This window comes from Brassica oleracea, unplaced genomic scaffold (genome assembly GCF_000695525.1).
Source record: "Brassica oleracea var. oleracea cultivar TO1000 unplaced genomic scaffold, BOL UnpScaffold00615, whole genome shotgun sequence".
Lineage (NCBI taxonomy): Eukaryota > Viridiplantae > Streptophyta > Magnoliopsida > Brassicales > Brassicaceae > Brassica > Brassica oleracea.
In genome coordinates, this window is record NW_013617426.1 from 24,067 (window position 1) to 48,002 (window position 23,936).

Consider the following 23,936-nt stretch of genomic DNA (forward strand, 5'->3'; position numbering starts at 1 on the left):
AATTAATTTAGTAAAACTTCATAATACTCCCTAAATCGGTGGAATAACCACTATAAAATCGCTATTTTCTTGAAAAACGGGAACAACAAAGGCTCCAAACCTCTTTCAACATCATCATATATTAGTGCAGGATGAAACTATGCATTAAAACAATATTGTCATATTATTTGAAATTTTCTCAAAATCTATGTGTTAACCTCGACAAAAAGATTGAATTTTGAAAAATGATTTATATACTGAAGCCTATAATCTTTAGTGTTGCTTTAAAATTTCTAACCACATTCTACATTTTTATTAATGTATGTTAAACTCTCTTTCATGGTACATGAGCATCGTTCAAATTTTTTTAAAAATAATTTAGTAAAATTTCATATACTCCTTAAATTAATGGACTAACCATTATAAAATCGCTATTCTCTAGAGAAATGGAGACAACAAAGGTTCCAAATCTCTTTGACCATCACCATATATTAGTACAGGAGACAACTATGACAACTATGCATTAATGCAATATTGTTAGATTTTTTGATTTTTTCTCAAAATCTATGTGTAAGCCTAAACTTTTTAGTGTTGTTTTAAAATTTCTTAACCAAATTCTGCATTTGTAATAATGTATGTTAAACTCTCTTTCATGGTGTATGGGAATCGATATAATGTTTTATCAATTAATTTAATAAAACTTCATAATACTCCGTAAATCGATGGAATAACCACTATAAAATCGTTATTTTCTTGAAAAACGGAGACAACAAAAGCTCCAAACCTCTTTCAAAATCATCATATGTTAGTGCAAGATGCAAGTATGCATTAAAACAATATTTTCATATGTTTTGAAATTTTGTCAAAATCTTTGTGTTAACCCCTACAAAAACATTGAATATTGGTAAATGTTTTATATACTGAAGCATATAATCTTTAGTGTTGTTTTAAAATTTCTAACCATATTCTACTTTTGTATTAATGTATGCTACAATCTCTTACATCGTTCAATTTTTTTTATAAATTAATTTAGTAAAACTTCATATACTCCCTAAATTAGTGAATTAACCATTATAAAATCGCTATTTTCTAGAGAAATGGAGACAACAAAGGTTTCAAACCTCTTTGATCATCATCATATATTAGTAAAGGAGGCAACTATGAATTAAAGAAATATTGTTATATTTTTTGAATTTTTTTCAAAATCTATGTGTTAAACCCCCTACAAAAATATTCAATTTTACGTTAAACGCTCTATATACTGAAACTTATACTTTTTATTGTTGTTCTAAATTTTTTAACGATATTCTAAATTTGTATTAATGTATGTTAAACTCTCTTTTATGGTATATGGGAATCGTTCTAATTTTTATCAATTAATTAGTAAAACTTCATAATAATATCTAAATCAGTGGAATAATCACTACAAAATCGCTATTTTCTTGAAAAACGGCAACAACAAAGACTCTAAACCTATTTTAACATCATCATATATTAGCGTAGGATGAAACTATGAATTAAAACAATATTGTCATATTTTTTGGAATTTTCTCAAAATCTATGTGTTAACCTCTACAAAAATATTTTATTTTGGTAAATGCTTTATATACTGAACTCTGTAATCATTAGTGTCGTTTAAAATTTCTAACCACATTCTACATTTATATTAATTTATGCTAAACTCTCTTCCATGGTAGATGAGCATCGTTCAATTTTTAAAGAAAATTAATTTAGTAAAATTTCATATACTCCCTAAATTAGTGGACTAACCATTATAAAATCGTTATTTCTAGAGAAATGGAGACAACAAAGGTTTCAAACCTCTTTGATCATCATCATATATTAGTAAAGGAGGCAACTATGAATTAAAGAAATATTGTTATATTTTTTGAATTTTTCTCATAATCTATGTGTTAACTAACCCGTACAAAAATATTGAGTTTTAGGTTAACGCTCTATATACTGAAACTTATACTTTTTATTGTTGTTCTAAATTTTTTAACGATATTCTAAATTTGTATTAATGTATGTTAAACTCTCTTTTATGGTATATGGGAATCGTTCTAATTTTTATCAATTAATTAGTAAAACTTCATAATAATATCTAAATCAGTGGAATAATCACTACAAAATCGCTATTTTCTTGAAAAACGGCAACAACAAAGACTCTAAACCTATTTTAACATCATCATATATTAGCGTAGGATGAAACTATGAATTAAAACAATATTGTCATATTTTTTGGAATTTTCTCAAAATCTATGTGTTAACCTCTACAAAAATATTTTATTTTGGTAAATGCTTTATATACTGAACTCTGTAATCATTAGTGTCGTTTAAAATTTCTAACCACATTCTACATTTATATTAATTTATGCTAAACTCTCTTCCATGGTAGATGAGCATCGTTCAATTTTTAAAGAAAATTAATTTAGTAAAATTTCATATACTCCCTAAATTAGTGGACTAACCATTATAAAATCGTTATTTCTAGAGAAATGGAGACAACAAAGGTTTCAAACCTCTTTGACCATCACCATATATTAGTACAGGATGCAACTATGCATTAAAGCAATATTGTTATGTTTTTTGAATTTTTTTCAAAATCTATGTGTTAACCCCCTACGAAAATATTGAGTTTTACGTTAAACGCTTTATATACTGAGGCCTAAACTTTTTAGTGTTGTTTTTTTTAATTTCAAACCACATTCTACATTTTTATTAATGTATATTAAACTCTCTTTCATGGTACATGAGCATCGTTCAATTTGTTTTTAATTAATTTAGTAAAACTTCGTATACTTCTTAGATTAGTGGACTAACCATTATAAAATCGATATTTTCTAGAGAAATGGAGACAACAACGGTTTCAAACCTCTTTGACCATCATCATATATTTGTACATGAGGCAACTATGCATTAAAGCAATACTGTCATATTTTTTGAATTTTTTTCAAAATCTATGTGGTAACCCTTATGAAAATATTGAGTTTTACGTTAAACGCTCTATATACTGAAGCCTAAACTTTTTAGTGTTGTTTTAAAATTTCTAACCACATTTTACATTTGTATTAATGTATGTTAAACTCTCTTTCATGGTATATAAGAATCGTTATAATTATTTATCAATTAATTTAGTAAAACTTCATAATACTCCCTAAATCGGTGGAATAACCACTATAAAATTACTATTTTCTTGAAAAACGGATACAACAAAGAGTCCAAACCTCTTTAAACATCATCATATGTTAGTACAAGATGCAATTATGCATTAAAACAATATTGTCATATTTTTTGAAATTTTCTCAAAATCTTCGTGATCAATGAATAGTTTGTTTAGTTAATTAGAAAAAAGTTTCCATATAATAGATAAAAAGGTTATACAACTTAATTTCTAAGCAAAATGTAAAACTATTTTATTATATCCTCATCTTCAAACATGGCACATACAATCAGGAGCCGGATAAGTATAAATAGACTGTTTCGGTTTCCTTAACCGGATCTGTCCTTGTCTATTCACATGTCCTTCACCAAGCGCCTGTTGAAAATCCACCCAAGTGATGCTCTTGTTCAAGAAAAGCTGTCCTATCAACGCCATGTTCGGTCTAATCGTCTTGAGATTCTCGAACGTCCTATGACCAACGAGAGCGTTGTGCATGTTTCCAGGCGACGCAGAGATGAACACGTCGCTGTGCATGCTCACGTAGTAATCAAGTGCAGCTAGTAAAGAAGCTTTGCCTTTGATACGAGCTCGTTCTTCAGAAGAAGCTAGGCTTCTCTTGTCTTCCATCCTTGGGAAGACTTGTCTTAGTGCTGAGATCCTAGCTTCTCCTCCATATACCTAGAAAGCATAAAAGAAAACAGAACATAAGAAGAGGTTAGAGAAGAAATATAAGTGAAGAGTCTGAGTCTGACCTTGTGGGAAGCGAGATAGAGACGAGTGTTGTTGTCGAAACCGAAAGCGGCTAAGAGAAGTCCCATCTCTTCTGGTGTTAGAGGACAACGTCCTTGACTTCTTAGCTCTTCGTCTGTGAACTGAGAGTTCAACACTCTTCCTTGCCAAATCATTTGTCGGTACTTCGCCAATGCAAGTTTCTCTGCTTTGCCTCCACCAAAGTCACACGCCGAATGTGCAGCCATGTCCTATATACAGAACAAACTTCTTATTACCAAACAACTCAAAAAGACATCACCAAAAATGTTAGGCATATGTACATTTATCCGGAGGAACCGAGGAACCATACCAAAACCGAACTTCAGATCCTATATCTCTAAAAAACCGAAACTGAACTGTGACCGAATGGGTGCCCCGAATTTTTAAAATACATATTATATACCTAAAATATTAGTTATATTTAGTTTCTAAATAACCAAATATCTTAAAATACTATTTATAAAAGTGAATTATCTGAAAAAACAAATCACCCCAATCTTTTTAGTCCAAATTATCCGCACTACCCAATACTTTTATCTAAACTACCCAAATTACCTAGTATTTAAACTGAAAACCCGAATTATATAATATTTTAGCCATATTATCCAAAATCACCCGAAAACCCGGAAGGAACTAAACCGGAGCCAAATTGGACCCCTTTCTAGATATCAGCTGGTTTCCAACTTTGCTACAGAAACCGAACCTATTGTAAGCACACGGAACAGTTCCTAAATTTCTAGAACGAAAAGCCGATAATCGAAATACCGGTACCGATACCGAACTGAAACTGCCTAAAACTGAGAGTGAACATTACCTTGTCAAAGCGAAGATGAAGAACAGCGAACTTCCCTGGTTCATGTCTACTGTTCGGATTCGTCATGTCTCCCAAATGATCCACACTCTTTCTTTCCTTGTCGCTTCTCCATAACGGGTTTCTAAGACGGCTCACTAGAGCATCACCAAGCGATGTAATGTGAGGAACAAACCGCAACGCTTGGAAGTTCACTTTGCATCTCAGCCGTTGAATCTCACCAGGTAAGTGATCAAACGACAGACGGTGAGAGAACGGAGATATCGCAGCAATCCCATAGCTACCAAAAAAAAAAAAAAAAAAACTCCAAACTTTGAAGACTCGTGTAACGTTTTCAAAACAGTCATATATATTAACGTAAAAGAAAAACATATACCTGTGAAGAAGCGGTGAAACATTCTCAATATACCATTGAGCAGAAGCATGAACAGGAGCGGTTTTAACACGTGTTTCACGGACCGCCGCGGCGTAGTACTCTCTCGTGCTCCAAGAGTACTCCCCAGGAAGCTCTTTAACTACTCTTACGTCATCTTTTAACGCATCGATAAAGTGATCCACGTCGAAGATGTCAACAAAAGAGCTTGAGTCTTGCCAAACGGGATTGATTTCGAGAAACGGGATCACGAGCGTTGCGTTTAGGATCTTAGCAACTGCAACCGCGTCGCATATACCCATTCGTTGTTGGTTAAGTCCTCCGTCGAGAAACACTTGGATATAGCCTTTGGTCTTATCCGGTAATGCTGCTATTCCAAAGATTAGAGAGAGATTAATGTAAAACCTAAATGAAAAATGTTGTTTAATACTTACAAGGTGAATCTTCTAGATCGATGCATGGACTCCATCCTTGATCAGTCATTGGCTTCCATAGATCAGACTGCTCCCCACTTGGCTGAAATTTAAAAAAAAAAACAAAAAACAAGTCTCATCAGCTCATTTATTTTCCGAAAATCATTTTAAAGGAATCTCTAATTTTTACCCGTTGTAAAGCACTCTTTAGCAAAGATAAATGTCTTGGCTTTATTGTGATCGCTTCCTGCAAAAAGAACTAATGTTTAGTTCCATCAAGACATGAAACTAAACAAGTCTTGAGTTATTGTTCCCTCAGGTCCCAGACTAATTAAATTTCAAGTCTTTAAATTCAATAAACCCAATAGTCAATCAAAAACATACTAACATAAACCCCGTTGGTGTCTCTGTCTATTAAACTTTCTATAAATAGATTCGAATTAAGAAATTTCTTCAACGGGAAAGTTTGAAACTACTATTTCTGGAATCATGAAAACATAGTTGAGTGAACTTTCCAGATTAAAAAAAAAAAAAGAGAAAGAGAGAAGTTTTATAATACCAAACTTACAGATGAAGAAGACGAAGTGGAAGTGGAGGCGTTGGACAGCAAAACGACGAAGAAGAGCACAGAGAGTAGTACCCCTCTTTTCAGGTTCGGATAAAGATTCATCACTTACTGTTTTTGCTTCTCAGAAACGAAGAAATCCAGATCCAGTTTCCAGGAAAGTTAAATCAATCGATACTCAGAACGCTCTACTTCACCTTCTTCAACGTGTACGTTCTTCTTCAGTTGTTAGAGGATTGAGAATGTGAAAGCTTTCTTTCTTCTTTCGTCAATTTCCCAGAACGGTTTACAGAGAGAGAGAGAGAGAGAGAGAGCGCGTGAATGCTGTCTCACAAGGACAACTGTTCATTAACTTTGATGTCTTGTCTCTCCATGGGTCCCCCTTGTCTTGATTGCCCATAACTATTTTTCACTTTTATTATTCTCGTCACACTATAACGGTAAAATTACTTAATTATTTTCTTTTGACTCCTGAATGTTGCATAATCACACAAATTATAACGTGTAATTCTCTTTAATTAACTGAAACTTTCTAACATTCCACTTTAATGTTTACTAGATCTCGAAGTTTTTGTTTTCATATATTTTTATATAAACATTTTGTTTTCAATTTTTAATTGGTATATATTATAATATATATGTCTATCAATTTTGTATATTTTTTTCATTGAATAGATTGTTTCAAACTTTCACATGTATTTGTATTTTCTTCTATATATATATTTTCGGATTATTATTTCATTACTAAATTCGTAACTATATATATATATAGATTAGTAAAATATTATTTTATTGTCATATTCAAAAATATTGTAACATTTCAAAATTTTAGAAAGTTTTTTAAAAATTAACCTTTCCGCTTCATAGATTTATATTATCGAGTAAATAATTAAACATTTAGTTTTTGTTTAATTTTTAAAATAAACTATATAGTTTAAAATTTGTTTTCATTGGTTTAAGGTAGTAAAGATTAATCATTGTTAGATAATATGATTTTTGTTATTTAAAAAAAAATTTATAATTTTAAAAGTTAACATCGACAGATATTTAAATAATCAACATATAGAAGTATAGTATTACAACATTAAATTATATTCATTTAATTTATACTATCTATAAATCCAATGGATCATCTATTGTTTAAATTCAATTATTGATAGCCCAATAAAAAATTTCTCGTAGGCCCAAAATTTAAATGATAAGATTAAAAATTAAATGTAACATAACTTTCTAAGGATAAGTCCATTAGGTCCATTTTAAAAAAAAATCACACATGAATCAAGGTTGTGACTTCTGTTTCAATATATAAGATTGAAAACAATTTTAACATGGGATAATATATCTTATCTTAGAAAGCAAGTATATATATAATATACTCCCTTTGTTCCATGAATATAGATTTTTTAGTATTTTCAATAACTTTTAACCAATAATAATTCAATAAAATCAATTAATTTTTTCGAAGTTTACAATTTTTTCATATAAAACACAAAAAGTACATCTTTTTTAAACAAAATTTTTTTCTAAAAAGTCTATCATCGAGGAATGGATGGAGTATATCGGAATAAACAGTAGTCAAAGAATTTTTATATATTGCAAACGATTATTCACAGTATCCCAAGTCTTAGCTGGGAGGAGCCTTGGACTGTAAAATCTTCCAATCTTTGAAATCCTCTACTCAATGCTGTTATGAAACGCTGCTTGCTTTAAGGATATTTACAGAATTGATTTCACATAGGAGTTGTCAATCTCGTTTACGGTTTGGTTTTCTATTATATGATTTCACTGGTTTTGTAAAATTAAAACCAAAGAAGATCATTTGTAGTTCAGTTTATTTACATTTTTTTTTTTTTAACCAGGTGTTGACCTTGCGGCCCACCACCTAGGTCCGGCGCCAGCCTTTGTCTGTACCTTCTTACGGGCCCTGGACACGCCTCTCCCTCCTCGCGAGTCGAACCGGTTACCTCTCCTCCCCAAGAAGGATACCACTGGACTACGAGGTCCTGGGTGATTATTTACATCTTGTTTAATAAAAAAAGTAAGACTTCACTTTTGTTTGGTTTTCAGATTGTAATTAACACCAAAGTTTTAATATCTCGCACGTTGATTTTAATTCACGGTATATTACCACTACCAACAGGAGAATAAAACACGTAATTTTAAAAATAATACATGACATGTGGAATATTGAAATTTTTGTGTGAATGATAAGAAATATTTTTTTCACTCCACATGAATAAAACAAATATTTCGTACAGCCTATGATTCCATAATCATTTGAAGTAAATTCAAGCTAAGAAAAAATTATACTAATCACCTTAAAAGTCCTGGATTCGAGAACTTGACCACCAGTTGGGGAAGTTAATATATATTCTATGTAAAACGATGACTAAATATTTCATCTTAAATGTTGCGTAAAACAGAATACAATATCTTTGGGTAAAATAAATCCATATTAAAGAAAGACCATATTGTGTAAAAATCAAAGACCATACCAAATGTGTATATGATATAGTTTACTGATCTACATGTAGTAATTGAATCTACAGTTTACAGTTTACTGATTCCATGTAGTAATTGAAAAATTTTGACTTTAAAAGTGACTATATAGTAAAAACAGTGTGGTCAAAGATCAATGAGAGACAATTATTTAACCATCATTATTGATGGATTTTGAACATATATATTAAATCCATATTCTGTTTAATGTTATGTTGATTTTAATATACATTAACTTATTTGGAGCATATTTTTAATTCGGTTTGAATTAGAAAAAGATCTTACGGTTCGACGAATATTTATGCTAAATAAGAACAATATCACAATGCTTATTTTGTATATCCTATCATATAATTTTATCATTTTATGCTTACAAAATACCACAAGATACTATTCAAATATATTGAAATTCATGAAAAATATAAAATATTTGTAGATATATAATGGATTTGATACTGTTTTAAACTATTAGTCAAACTAAATTAGCTGTAACTATAATGGGGATAAAATAATAAAGTTTTCAGAATTGGCTGTTTTAGATATTTGACTATTCAGATTCGAAAACCTAAAATACAATGAACAAAACTAACTAAATATCCTGCCAACAACAAAATTCAAACACATTTCCATAAATTTATCAATATGGAAACGTATGTAACCACGATAGTCAATTCACTTTCTATATTCTACTCTTTGATCTTCTTCTCCTATTATCACATTACCTACTTACCCAAAGAGAAAGACACATATCTTCATTTCATCAATAAAAAGCTCCTTCCTCTAACTTGTATCCATCACTTTCCAATCTCTAGATGACATTATCTTAAAAACAATTTTACTTTTTGAACAACACTCTGTTGTTATGGCGGAAAATCTAGAACTGAGTCTTTTATGTTCAGAGACCATCAACGTTGGTGATGATGACATGATTTTTGGTCGTGAAGTTTCGAATTTTCAGATAGGTTTTCCATTGGAGAGCGAAGAAATTATCAGAGAGATGAGGGAGAAGGAGAAGCAGCATTTGCCAAGTGATGATTACATCAGGAGACTCAGAAGTGGAGATATGGATTTCAATGCCAGAAGAAGAAAAGCCCTTAACTGGATTTTTAAGGTTTGATTTTTATTTTATTTATTTAATTGTTATCATCCCTTTGATGAATGATCTGGACATAGAGTGGTTGGTATGAATATTAGGCTTATGCAGAGAGAGATGTTGCCTTAAATCTGTGAATATGATGTTTTTTTTTATCAACTGTGAATATGATGTTCATTTGACAAATAGATTATATTAAATCTCAAGGCTGTAGATCTCTAAAAGATAGAGATGGAGGAAAAAGAGATAAAATTTTAATGCATCTCTTGTTCTTATTACAACAGGCTTGTGAGGTGCACCAGTTTGGACCATTGTGTATTTGCTTATCAGTCAACTACTTTGATCGATTCTTGTCGGTTCATGATCTCCCTGTAAGTTCACATTGATTCTTGAACATGTTTTTGCCCTTCATCATCTAAAACTCCCACTTATGTAGCTTCTTGATATATGATTTTGTCTTGTAGTATGACAAAGCTTGGACAATGCAGTTGTTGGCTGTGGCTTGTTTATCACTGGCAGCCAAACTTGAAGAAACTTATGTCCCAAGGTTATTAATTGATCTTCAGGTACAATCACTCTCTCACAAAAAGATCGGTAAATCGTCTAATTTGTTAATGTCATTGATCGATTGAGGTTTTGGTCACATCTGAATAGGTTGGACATCCTGAGTTTCTGTTTGTGGCTAAATCAATCCAAAGAATGGAACTTTTGGTGGTGAACAGATTGGAAGGGAGATTGAGAGCCATAACTCCTTGCTCATACATAAGTTATTTCCTGAGGAAGATGAGTAAAAGTGATCAAGAACCATCCAACACATTGATATCCATATCACTGCAAGTGATAGCCAGCAAAGCCAAAGGTGAAAAAGGTCTATCACTTTTGTTTTTTTGTGCTTTTTGGGGTTAAAATGTTGGAGTATAATGGTGGGTTGTGTGAATGAACAGGTATTGACTTTTTGGAGTTTAGACCTTCTGAAGTTGCTGCTGCAGTGGCACTTTATGTTTCTGGAGAACTGCACACAGTACAGTTTGACGACTCTTCCTTCTCTCCTCTTTTCTCACCACTTCAAAAGGTAAATGAAGTTCCACTTTTACTCTCAAACTCATTTTCATTACTTCAATTTCAAGGAAATGCCAGTTGTGGAGAAGAATGAAATCATTAAAGATGATACATAAATATATGTGTGTGTGCATTAACTGATGCATTGCATACACATGTTTTATTATATTTTATAAAAAGCTGTGGAAAAAAATAAAGAGAAACTGGTCAATGTGTCCAAATCCTTTGACTTCCAAAACTAGAGGAGCATATAGATCAAAGACCACTTTAAAGTCTATTATTCAATAGCTGGGTAAAAGCTGATAGGAAATTTATGTTTGTGTTTTGTGTTCAAGAGACAAAACGAAGTGTCAAGCTTCTAAACTTTGTTGATTCTTTTATTAACTCAATTTGCAGGAGAGAGTGAAGAAGATTGGGGGAATGATAGAGAGTGGTGGCTCAGGCTTATGTTCACAAACACCCAGTGGGGTTTTAGAAGTATCAGCTTCTTGTTTCAGCATTAAGACTCACGCTTCTTCTTATTAAGACTCATGCTTCTTCTTCTTTCCATACCCATCTTTCCTAAATTTCTCTGTTTCAGCAAAAACAAAAACGATCATCATTATTTTGTCTGAAGAGAGGTTGAGAAGGAAAAATATTACCAATAAAATTTTAAAACAAAATAACAAAATTTCCAGTTCCGATATTTTAATTTATCCTTAGTTTCGGTTATACCAAAAAGGGAATGTTTTTTCGTTTTTTTTTCACTCTGTGTTGGTTCCCGCCAAATAAATATAGCGGGAAAAAACCATATCGGTAGCGTTGAGCACTAACAGTAAGAGTTGACTTTCTATTTCGAGAAACTGTTCAAACTTCAAACGGAGTCATTACGTAAATAAGGCGCGCATTGTATTAGTGGGCTGATAATTGGGCCACTAACATAGGTCTTTCGGCTTAGTACAGTAATTTTTATAAATTAATTATAAATTTAGTACATCTATAAATTTACTCGATAAATTAATAATTTCTATAAATTAATAAATTTCGTCGATCCCAACTTGGGCCGGTTCAAAATTTGACACAAATCGATATAATAATAAGATAATATTTTTTAGAAAATTCTATGTAAATATATGATCACATTAATTATAAATTAATAATTTATATGTATATATATTTATATAAGTAAGAATCTATTATATAGTTTGTTTTATATTCATAATGGAATTATTTTTATATTTTCTTAACACTTAATATATTTTTGAGGAGATTTAGTAATATTATATCTAAAACCACATTTAAGCTCTATGCAATATATATTATATATACAAAATAATATAATAAAATTAATATAAATGTCAAATTTCAAAAAATAAAAATTAATGTCTATAAACTAAAATCAAATATTTTTCTTATCTTATAATAAATATATCTTAAAATAAAAAATCTAAATAAAGAAACTTTTGTAAATTAATATCTCTGTAAATTAATAAAATTTCAAAGTCCCAACATTATTAATTTATAGAGATTTTACTGTAATTGTTAAAGGTTTTAAATCCTATTGTTATTTTTTTGGATTGTAACCTTTTATTTTGTTACAATCAACTGTTATTGATTAATTGATTAATAGATTCTGATACTCTTTTTAAATATATTATAATAATTATTTGGATTCACAAAACTCTCTTTATATTTAGTAAATTTTTATATTAATTCAACAAAATGTTAGAAAATTTTAACAAAACTCTAAGTTAAATTTTTTGACCAATTCCATTAATCCCCTAAGTTACTTATTTAAGGGGGTTTTGAGCTTCTTACCTTTACCAACAATTTTTTTTGTGAAATACCAACATAAGTCCAAAACCTATATTTTTTATGAAAAGTATTTCACGATAAACAAGCAAAAATTATAAAATGATTGAAGTCTGGTCTGGTCCATGTCCTCTAAACCTCTAGGTTCGGCAACTAAGAAATGTGGGCTAAGGCTATATTTATTAAAAATAATGGGCCATTGTCGTTCGGTACAACAGTGATTTTGACGATTATCAATTCATCAGACAAAACAATTGTGTTTGGAGACAGTAGTATGTAGATTTTTTTTTTCTTTGAGCAAAATGTAGATTTTGGAATACCAAGCGATTATCAGACAAAACAAATGTGAATGCGTATAGTTGTGGGTCAATTCGTACTCGAAGAGTAAATATATATACACACGCAATAGATATCATACTTCTATGTGTATGTATGAAATTTGAAATGAAGAACTATTTGGACAGTAAACTAATATGTGCAGACAACAATACAAAACAGATAAACGTTTTATAATTATTTTATTTGGACAGTAGACTAGGTGAAGACAACAATACAAAACAAATGAACTTTTATAATTCATTAATTAGGATTCGTCATAATGAGTCGTCATAGTCATTCAACTGTCCAAAACAAATACATATAGTTATATACTATTCTCTTCGGTAAAAGTTGCTAAAAGTTATATAGCTTCTATACTTTTTTCAACCTTTGCTTTCTCTTTTACGCATAATTAAAGAGAAAATGTTTTTCCTTTTGTAAGTAGTAATAATGTGCTTAAGTTATCATTTGAGTTATATATGGTTTTTAAGTGACTAAATTAACTATATACATTGCGAAAAAATCACTGATATATACTCCCTCTGTTCCTTAATGATAGATTTTTTTTAAAAAAAATATGTTTCAACAAGATGTATTTTTTGTGTTTTTCCTTAATTGATTTTATTGAATTATTATTGGTTAAAAGTTATTGAAAACTGAAAATTACAGAAAATGATACATTTATTATGGTAGTTTAATGTGTTTTCTTAATATGCGTGAAAATACTAAAAAGTTTATTTTTTAGGAACGGAAGGAGTATTATTTCTGGGAGTAAGTGGAAAATGTATTAATTTGCACGTGAAGCATCATTAGTTTCCCAAATTAGGGCGCAATGTATTTGAAGCTAAGAGTATGGGAATATCGTGTAATTTAAAGGATAAAGAAAAGCTAGCCCTAGCTGCTACTATATACTTATATATGTTTTACGCAATTTAATCGAATTTGTTTGTTTTTCTATTTAATATAATAATATTATTTGGTTCGAGACTTAGCTTGAAAGGGTGGTGATAAAACCTTGCTTGTGGGTCACATTTAGAACCCCTGAAAGAAGCATAACAACACTAAATATTCCACATTAAGAATGATGATGATGATGATGATGATGATGATGATGATGATCAATGAAAAAATTACATCTAGAAATACTTCTCACTTATATATTTACAGCTAGACATACTTCTCACTTATATATTTACAGCTAGACATACTTTCAGCATGTAGAATACTTTCTCCTCGTGAATTCTCTAAAAAATCTTTCTAATTTAAATAAGTTAAAAATGTGTAATTTGATTACATTCACTCCTCCTCTCTGAATCTCTTGTTTCGCTGTCACAATCATCTTTTACATTATTAGTCTCTTCTCTTTCTCTTTCTTTTTCTACATCTTGAAATTAATTTTTTATAGTTGATGCTTACAAGATTCACCATTCTTATATTTCTTCACTTTATGGTCCACTTTATATCTTCTTGTAAGCTTCAATCATCTAGCCGGTGGATTTTAATTTTATACCAGAAACCACATATCCAACTCTAACTACATAATTTTATGGGATTTTTTGGTGGTTCATCTTCATTAACCGCTGTCGCCGTCGTCGAAAATCTCCACTCCTCTCGAACTGTTCACCGGCTACACATCACTTCTTTAAGGATCGAGAATTTCATTGAAAGCTATGAAAAGCACTGTGATGGGAAATTGGGAATGGGTAATAATCTGTCGTATATCCTCTTCTTGACCACACACTACTCCTCCTAACCACATAACTTTTAACCTTGACCACTTAACTTCAGCCATTCCCCACAAATCTTCTAACCTTGTCACAATTCCTCAGCCTCTAACCACAACAACCTTGACCACAGTAACCACCAACACTCTGTGTCGCCTTACCACAACACCCTATAACCCCGTCCACATCAATATTTCTCTTGACCACATAACTTCAACTTTTACAAACACCAACCATCAGATTAATCTAAAAATAAAACAATATAACGGTCCTGCTAGAAGCCCAAAACTCCATAAACCTGTCAGATATTAATTGACTAAACAAATAACGTAACTTATGTTGATAAGCTAACGAAAATAATGTTTTTTAGTCTATGCTTTCTCTTTCCAAGAAATGGCAATTTTGTCAAGAAAAAAAACAAAAACTAGTCCAAAGTACACCACTAGCATAAAATATGTTAAAGTGTAAGAACCCATGACCAAAGTATGTCTATATGTTAATCTCTCATGATCAACTGATGATATTCTTACATGTATGGTACATAATATACACAGTGAACCACACCAAAGTGGTTTAGTGATAGCCGGGCTTCAAAAAAACTCGATTTAGTGATAGGCGGATTTCAAAGAAACTCGAGTTTGAATCAACTCTTCTACACTAAACTCGTGTGGTCATAGTCATGTTGGTTTCATTCGAATATCTGGAGAAAAAAATCATTTGTAAATTGTATTTCTTCTTGAAAATCAATGTGAATCTTTATATGAGTTCGGAATACCCCAAATTAAACAAAAAGAAACACATCGATGGGTCGTTGTCCGAAAGGTTTCTGCGTATTGACTGCAACCACGGTAAGAAAATCGTGTTCGAGAACATATATTTATCTGATCAAACACTTCACATCAATAATTCAATTTAGTTTTACAACATAATAAAGCCAAAATAATTGCACAAAAATCTGCGTTGCACTACTTTCTATGAAATTTATTACATATCCAGACTCCAACGTAGGGTCCGATCATTTCTCATTACTGCAGCAGCCTGGTTAAACTTTTCTCACAGCTGGATATTTTTTTGGAACATACAAGTATGTGTTATAAGTTCCCCGGCCATAATTTCTTTATTTTTAGTTCATTTAGGATATATGGAAATTCCTCTACCAAAATTAAGCTTTCTGGTAAACTAGGAAGTTTTAGTAATATCTAATGCAAATAATTGTGAACTGAAAAGACACTAGCTATATATTAAGAAAATAGTTAGAAGACTTGTTTTTTCATAAAACTAAATACTCTTAAGATAATTTTCATGTTCCATGAAAATAAAAAATTGAGAGAAGGATAAGAAAGAGGAGAAACACACTTAGTTAGCTTTTGAATTATAGTGAAAGCCACGTAATATCGAGTGAAAATAGTTGATTAGCAAACGTTGGTTGCACATTATTCCTTAACATGTACTGATGAAACTCGATCAAGTCACGCGTTTGAAATTCGTGAAAACAAAATTTTGGACCCAACAAAAAACAAAGAGAAAAAGGACAGAGGACCACAAAGTCATATCCACACTTGGAGTGTGCAGCTTTAATTTAGACAAGAAGGCGTAGAGATTGCCTTATCAAGCAAAAGCATCTCTCTCTCTCTCTCTCTCTCTCTCTCTCTCTCTCTCTCTCTCTCTCTCATGTGTGTGTATATTTTTTTCATTTGTCTCTCTTTCCATTGTATTGTTTCGTAAAGAGGAAAGAGAGAGAAAAGATGGAGAGGTTGAGACATGAAAGGCTAAATCTAGAAGTGGCCGTGAGATGGGGACTCGAATCTTATCTGCCTCTTCTATCCTTTTTCAATCATTTTGGTTCCCTCTTTTCTCTGTATATTTCATTGCGTCATCACTCAGAAACCCTAATTTTCATTAATTTTTCCGTTGGTACATGAGTTCTTTACAACCCGATTTCAAATAAATTTATTGTAGGCCGAAGCACTTACTTTAACTTGTTCAGTTGACGTTTTTACTATTAAAGCTTTGGGGAAGAAAAGATACATTACTAAACATATGGATCCAATGGAAAGGTATATCCTCGATTATAGTGATTAGTATGAAACGGGAAAATTAATTAAGAATGATTAATGCACTTGAGAAAAAAAATAAACAATTGATTCTTCCAGGTCAGAATGAGAGTCTAGCTAGGGATTTGGAAGAACATCATTAATATAGTTATGTATGCATGTGTGCCCATATGTCTTATACTCCTCTTCTCCTTCATGCTTCCAAAGAGCCCACATGTCGCATTCCCCAGATCTTCAAAGAACAACGCTATATAAATACACTTATACACGCATATAGTCTAAACAATTAGGAAGACAGACGAAGCTGGCTTTGGATGCATCGACATATTTCTTTTTTTTTGTCAAGTGAAGAGCTAATTCCAAGGAATTAGAATACTATTGCAGCAGCTATCAGATGTTACTTCATCTTTTTCATTTCTAAGGGGGAACAAATAAATGATTTTTAAGTTGAACAATATATATTTATATGCTGATTGGTTACTGAATAGTCCACGTCTATATCTTATCAATTGAATTAATTTTTTAACGCAGAAATCTCCATCCCAAGGAGATTCCGACCGATCCACATATGAGTCCTACTACACTCATTGGACAACTAAATGAAAAGTACATATAGAAACCCACAAAAACATAATAATATTCCCTCCTTTTTTTAATATAAGTTGTTTTAGAGAAATTTTAATGTTTCAAATTATATGACGTTTTCGATTTTCTATGTAAAATTTATTAACATTTAATGTTATATGATCAATGATAATATACATACTATTTTATTATTGGTTGATTTGTGGTTAGGTAAATAATTAATGTTGTTTTTGTTTAGAAAATATAAAAAATTAATGATTTTTTAATGTATGTGCACAATTCTAAAACGATTTATATTAAAAAACCGGAGGGAGTATTAATAACCATATGTAGTATACTAGTATGTGTAGGATAAATATATTAACTCTTAAAACACCTAGATAACTCAAGAAACAAGAACACTATCAAATCGGCAAATGTGTGTGTGTGCGCGTTGGAAATGGTGGTCAAGGAACATGAGAACACTGTCAAACACCAAGAACTTAATAAACAAGAACAATGTCAACCAGTGCAAAAGAAGCATTCATCAAAAGGATTCACACACAAATGCACATGAAAACATTAATCATATGCTATCTACTGCACAACTGCATACACAAATTAAATACACACACACACGTACGAATCCGTATAAATTCCTAGACAAAAAAAAGACTTGATAGATTTAAACACTGACGGACACATGTGATGCTAATTACTAAAGACCTCACTAATAAAAAAACTAAGCAAATCAAGTATTTGCTAAGATATTTTAGAAGCTAATCATAATGAAAAACGTAATTAACCAGAAAGATCATCAACATGAAAATACCAAAATGAGTACATAAATTAAGCAATAAAACCTTCTCAAATATTTTAAGTAATGAATCAGCTAACTTAAAACCCTAGTAGTGATCAAGAACTCATGCATGATTCATGGTTGGTCTTGTTCATGATGAAACGACGAAGACTCATGTGGAGGAAGAGTTGGATTCTGATGATGGTGAAGTGGTGGCGACAACGACTTACCAAGAGTGTGTTTGTTGTTATGTAACCAAACCTTAAGAACTTGTCTCGGAACACCAGTCTCTTGGCAAAACCTTTGAATCACTTCATCATCTTGTCTCTGAATCCTCCATCCGATCCTCTCAGCTAAACCTAACATCCTCTCCTTCTGCTCCGCCGTGAATTTAGTTCTAAACCTCTTCCTAATCCCTCCTGCCTCCGCTGAAGAAGTCTCCATTCGATCTTCTGACCTCTCTCTTTGAGGAAGAGCGAGCTGGAGGGGAGGAGCTTGTGACGGTGGTGGTCGGTACCTCACCGGAGCTGGAAGACGGTAGAATCCCGGCGGCGGAGGAGGCGGCGGCGCGTGGTGGTGGAAGTAAAGTGATTCCTTGCGGTGGAAGTTACGGTGACAGCCACAAGCGGCGCATTTTAGGGCTTCGATGGTACCTTCGATTCCAGCCGGCTGGGTAAACCCTAAACCCTTGGATAAATCATAAACTCTAAATAAAAACACTAAACCCTACAACTCAAAAACCCTAAATCCTAAACTCTAAATAAAAACATTAAACCCTAAACCCTTGAGTGTTTTAGTGTTTAGTGATTTTGATTTAGAGTTTGAGATTTATCCTAGAGTTTAGGGTTTACCCAAGAGTTTAGGGTTTAGAATTTAAGGTTTAGGGATTAGGATTTAGGGTTTAATGTTTTGCCGACGACGTTAAAAATATTTTTTTTTGTAATTAATACTATTTTTTATTTATTTCTTTTTATCTTTTAATTTTGAAAAAATAATATAATTTGACAATATTTTGTTTCTTTTTTTAAAAGATATCAAATATAAAATAACACAATCCTATTGGTTGGTGAAACTAGAGGTTCACACTATGGGGTGAACCCAAGAATAAGTCTAATTACATTATGAATGGTGACCAGGGAACGGCGAGTAATAATGCATTCCCTAACGTTCCTAAAAATATCACCATTCGCAAGGAATAAATTTTTCTTCTCATTCCCTACAATTCTTTTTTTGTAGAGAAATAAAGAACAAAAGTATTCTTTGTTAAATTTGAGAAAGAACAACCATTCCTTTTCATTCCTGCAATTTCATTCCTTTACGTTCATTTTCTATTTGTTCCAATTGTTTTCAGAATGGTCACCAGTCGAACCCGTCATAACTAGAAACCCTAATTCATTCATTTGAATTTAGTTTTTTTTTACTAAAAGAATTTAGTTTGAATTTACTTTTTTTCCATTTGGTATCTGGAGTTTTTCACAACCCGTTAATTTGAATAAAACTACGAGGCTCAATCACTTGTACATTTAATATAACTTCTTCAATTTGCCGTTATTACTACTAAAATGATTTGTTTAAGAGGATATTAAATATACATATCAAATGGAAAAGGTCATTTCTCTATGAAAATAAATGTAAAATGACCCAAATTAACTTCTTCTTTTTTATTATCAAAATTAACTTTTGAGTAGTATGTATGTAGAAATTAAACAAACAAAAAGTGAAATAAAGAATGATTAATGTTCTTTAACTAGAAAAACAAAACTGATTTCATGTGAGAGTGTAGGGATTTGGTAGAACAGCGTCATTGATACCATGTAGTTTTGTATGTGTGCCCATATGTTTTTATCTCTTCTCCTTCATGCTTCCAAAGAGCCCACATGTCACCTTCCCCAGATATATATTTTCTAATATCTTTGTGTGTGTGTGTGCAAAATGATGATCAAGAAAATATATTAACTCTTACAAACGTAGAACTTCAGAAACAAGAACATGATCAGATCTATAAATGCGTGTGTATATGGGAAATATTAATGGTGAAGCAAGTAAATATAATAACTCTTCAGACACCAAGAACTTAAGAAATAAGAACAATGTCAAGCAGTGCTAATTAAGGAAGCACTAACGGAGAAGATTACACACAAAAACAGTAATCATGCACTAACGAATACACACTAATATAAATACACGAGTTTATATGTATATATAAATTCATAGACAAACATGCTAAAGTTAAAGTTTAAACACTGACACATGCTTAAGAAACACTCTAAACACTCAACTTATGTCGCAGTCATTGTAAAAAAGTTTTTTTCTTGAATTAATTTAACATTCATTCAAAAAAAAAAAAACACTGACACATGTGATGTTACTAAAGACCTGACTAATAAATAGCTTAGACAACTCAAGGATTTGCCAAGAGACTATGGATGTTAATAACGAAAAACGCAATTAACCAGAATGATAATCAACAACATCGTTATCAAACGAAGATGGGTACAAACTAAACAATAGTAGTGATCGAGAAACTCAAGAATCATGCATGGTTGCTCTTGTTCATGGAGGAGGAGGAAGAGTTGGATTCTGATGTTGATCAAGTGGTGATGAAGACGACATACCACGAGTGTGTTTGTTGTTATGTAACCAAACCTTAAGCACTTGTCTCGGAACTCCAGTCTCTTGGCAAAACCTCTGAATCACTTCATCATCTTGTCTCTGAATTCTCCAACCAATCCTCTCAGCTAAACCTAACATCCTCTCCTTCTGCTCCGCCGTGAACTTAGTCCTAAACCTCTTCCTCATCCCTCCTGCCTCCGCAGAAGAAGTCTCCATTCGATCTTCTGCTGGTGGAGGAAGAGCCAGCTGGACAGGAGAAGCTTGTGACGGTGATGGTCGGTAACTCATCGGAGCTGGAAGACGGTAGGCTCCCGGCGGCGTCGGCGGCGCGAGGTGGTGGAAGTAAGGTAATTCCTTGCGGTGGAAGTTACGGTGACAGCCACAAGCGGCGCATTTTAGGGCTTCGATGGTACCTTCGATTCCAGCCGGCATATACTCACCACAGCCATCCACCGCGTGTCCTCCTATGTTCACCGCTTGGTTCTTGAGACACTCACGGAACCTAAACCTGCCTCCCCCTCCGAGGGAAGAACCGCCGTGAGCCACCATATATCCTCCTTCGCCGGTTGAGGTTGTTCCGGCGGTGTCAGGACTTTCAGTGGAGGCCTTGAGGACGCGAGACGGTGGAGGAAGAGGAGGAGAGTCGTAAAGGGCGTCTCCTTCTTCTTCTTCCTCGTGAAGATTAATTTCTTCTTCAAAGTCCATTAAAGCAAGTGGAGAATGAGATGGTTTAGAAACTAAGTTGTTTTCTGAGAGATGAAGATTACGAAGGAGAAGAAATGAGAGAGAGTGTTCAAAGGGTTTATCTTTTCACTCTCTCTCTAGATTTGCTATACACATTCTTGGTTATTGGAAATCGGAATCTAATAAATTTATCCTCTACCACACTTTGTAACGCTTTCTTTGATCTCTCTACATTGTTTTTTTTCCTTTCTAATTTTATACTGTATTTGATTTTAATATAGTTGAAACAATGTATTTTGTCACCTAAGTAGAACCAATATATTTATTAATTGATCATTACTACTATTTTATAATGTACTTTGTTTTTTCTCAACTAAGTAGTAAAACCAATTTATGTACTTATTAATTGCTTATTACAGCTATTTCATTTTGTACTATTTGAAAATAAATCTAATTATGAATATGATTTATAGAGATCGATTGAAAACATTTTAGTTCCGTGAAATGCTGACTGAATTGATTTTTAATTGACATTATACTATGTAAAATATGTTTTCTTTTTGTTTAAGAATCAAATTGGGGAACAATCATAATTTAGTCACTTGTGGTTTGAAGGTTTCCTGAGTAGCTTCTAATGATGGTATTGTTTATGTTTTACAAGTTTTTTCTAAAGAAAGAAAGCTGAAAATAGAAAAAAATGAAATAAGCAGCTTCTTTGTTTTGGCATTGTAATAAGCTTATTTGTTTTTCTGGACAGAAAATACAAATAGTGTAGTGTATGGTTTTAAAATTAAAGCGAAGGATAGTATTAGAGATAAAAAAAATTGGGGAAACTAAAAAGGAATATAATAAAAATGTGATAATTATTTTTGTCGATATGCCAATAGTATAGATGAATGCATTGATTCTTCTGTGATAAAGTGATGGGCGCAGTCTAATCACATCAAAATCTGTAATGCCCTTAATAATTTCAAGGTCTGATTTTTTGTTGACAACTTTTCAGAATTATTTACTAAATAATTCATTTTATTAAATTAATTTTATTTAATGTCTTTTTTTGCTAAAAATAATTATTATAAGTCAGCAAATAAAACAATGTTTACATTTAAGTACCAGCAAATAAAACAATGTTTACATTTAAGTACGCGTAGATTTTTTGCAAAAGTTGAAAGAAGAAACGTTTGAGGTAGGCCTGAGACTTTTATCCGAGATCCAGATTCGATCCGGGATTCGATCCGGGATTCGATCCGAGATTTGATCCGGATCCGATCCGAAAATCTGGATATTCGGAAGGGCCGAATCCGGATCCGAATAGTAAAATGTTGGATCCGTCAAAGCCGGATTCGGATCCGGATATCTTAATTTTTTAGTCCGGATATCCGGATCCGTAAATTTTATAAATATCTATTTCAAAAATAGTAATATCTATATATAAAAATTAATTTCATTTCATATATTTTCATTTTTATAATAGTATATATATATATATTTCATGTAAATTTTGTAATATTATACATAGAAATAATTAAAAACATTATATATTTTTTATTTTTAAATTATTGTTAATATTTTTTTTTTTTATTTTAAGGATCCAAATCCAGATATCCGCCGGATATTACAATTTTTAGAAGGATATTCGACACCCGGATATCCGAGAACCCCGGATCCGGATAAAGATAGTAAAATTATGGATCCGCCGGATAAAGATCCGGATCCGGATACCTTTAAATTGTCCGGATATCCGATCCTTCTCAGGCCTACTTTAAGGTGATCATTTATTATACTAAACATTCTGACAAGGAGTAATACTCATATAAATTGTTTTTAGTGACTAGTCTTTCGTAAATTGCATCATGAATTTACATAATTCGTAAGTAAAACTTTGATGTTCGGAACAAAAATAAAAATATAAAGACCGGGTCTGATGATTGTAAGAAAATGAGCAAAGTGGATACTGAAAGACGTTTGAGATGACGAGTTGATATGTACATGTCAGCTGGCGGGAAACAGCTTTCCTACATGGAGACACACAGAGGATTGGTCTCTGTTTATTAACAAACACACAACAACATTTTCAAATTTAAAACATGATGGATGGAAATGACATACTCTTCAGAACATTACATAAACACACAAGAAATGATTCTTAAGAAATGAATTAAGTAGAAATCAAGAACATAACATAAGCCGTGCGCGCACCAGAACTATAAAACTAAAAGAGACAAAATAATGTTATCAAACAAGCATAGACTAGCAAAACCAAACAAGCGATCCGAGATATAAGCAAAACGAAACAGTCAAAGCTCTGCGAGCGTGGGAATACAACTTTATTAGGATTTAATATTTATATAGTTCGGAATTGTCACAACCCATAGATCTATTACCTGATCTAGCCCAAAAATACTTATTTTAAAAGTTATGTTGGTAATTCCATATGTACAGTAATTGTATACATATCTATAATGTTTTTTATACAGGAAAAATGTGAAAATAATTTAGAACCAAATTTTATTTTTTGAAGACTAAAAAGCAACCGACAAAGCTAAGATAATAGAGCATGAGAGTAGATTGAGAAAGAAGTAAAACATTGGCTACAAGTGGAACTTATAGATTATCATGAGAATCCATTTGACCATTTAATGCTTCATCAAAAGGAAAAATAA

General features: G+C 31.9%; 3 protein-coding genes across 8 annotated transcripts; 1 reads left to right on the plus strand and 2 right to left on the minus strand.

The window, feature by feature from the left end:
- Positions 1-3,319: 3,319 nt before the first annotated feature.
- On the minus strand, positions 3,320-6,393 carry LOC106319760 (uncharacterized protein At1g04910-like). Of its 4 annotated transcripts, none has more exons than XM_013758151.1 (7): positions 6,079-6,393; positions 5,701-5,757; positions 5,532-5,613; positions 5,101-5,464; positions 4,728-5,004; positions 3,895-4,122; positions 3,320-3,820 (listed from the first exon to the last, which is right to left on the minus strand). In XM_013758151.1, exons 1-7 carry the CDS (start codon positions 6,178-6,180, stop codon positions 3,413-3,415), a joined length of 1,518 nt encoding a protein of 505 aa, XP_013613605.1. In that variant the 5' UTR covers positions 6,181-6,393; the 3' UTR covers positions 3,320-3,412. The 4 variants fall into 4 exon arrangements, with proteins under 4 accessions (XP_013613605.1, XP_013613604.1, XP_013613603.1 ...); XM_013758150.1 differs by having other exon boundaries at positions 5,101-5,467; positions 6,079-6,391; XM_013758149.1 differs by having other exon boundaries at positions 6,070-6,391.
- Positions 6,394-9,436: 3,043 nt separating this feature from the next.
- Positions 9,437-11,258, plus strand: LOC106319783 (cyclin-D4-1-like). The gene is made up of 6 exons (XM_013758179.1): positions 9,437-9,685; positions 9,952-10,038; positions 10,132-10,233; positions 10,322-10,526; positions 10,612-10,739; positions 11,123-11,258. The coding sequence occupies exons 1-6, from the start codon at positions 9,437-9,439 to the stop codon at positions 11,249-11,251; spliced, it is 900 nt and encodes a 299-aa protein (XP_013613633.1). The 3' UTR covers positions 11,252-11,258.
- Positions 11,259-17,632: 6,374 nt separating this feature from the next.
- On the minus strand, positions 17,633-21,497 carry LOC106319763 (zinc-finger homeodomain protein 1-like). 3 transcript variants are annotated; one of them, XM_013758153.1, is made up of 2 exons: positions 20,984-21,497; positions 17,633-18,610 (listed from the first exon to the last, which is right to left on the minus strand). In XM_013758153.1, exons 1-2 carry the CDS (start codon positions 21,292-21,294, stop codon positions 18,112-18,114), a joined length of 810 nt encoding a protein of 269 aa, XP_013613607.1. In that variant the 5' UTR covers positions 21,295-21,497; the 3' UTR covers positions 17,633-18,111. The 3 variants fall into 3 exon arrangements, with proteins under 3 accessions (XP_013613607.1, XP_013613609.1, XP_013613610.1); XM_013758155.1 differs by having other exon boundaries at positions 17,633-18,629; positions 21,003-21,496; XM_013758156.1 differs by lacking the exon at positions 17,633-18,610 and having other exon boundaries at positions 20,364-21,453.
- Between the last annotated feature and the right edge of the window lie 2,439 nt (positions 21,498-23,936).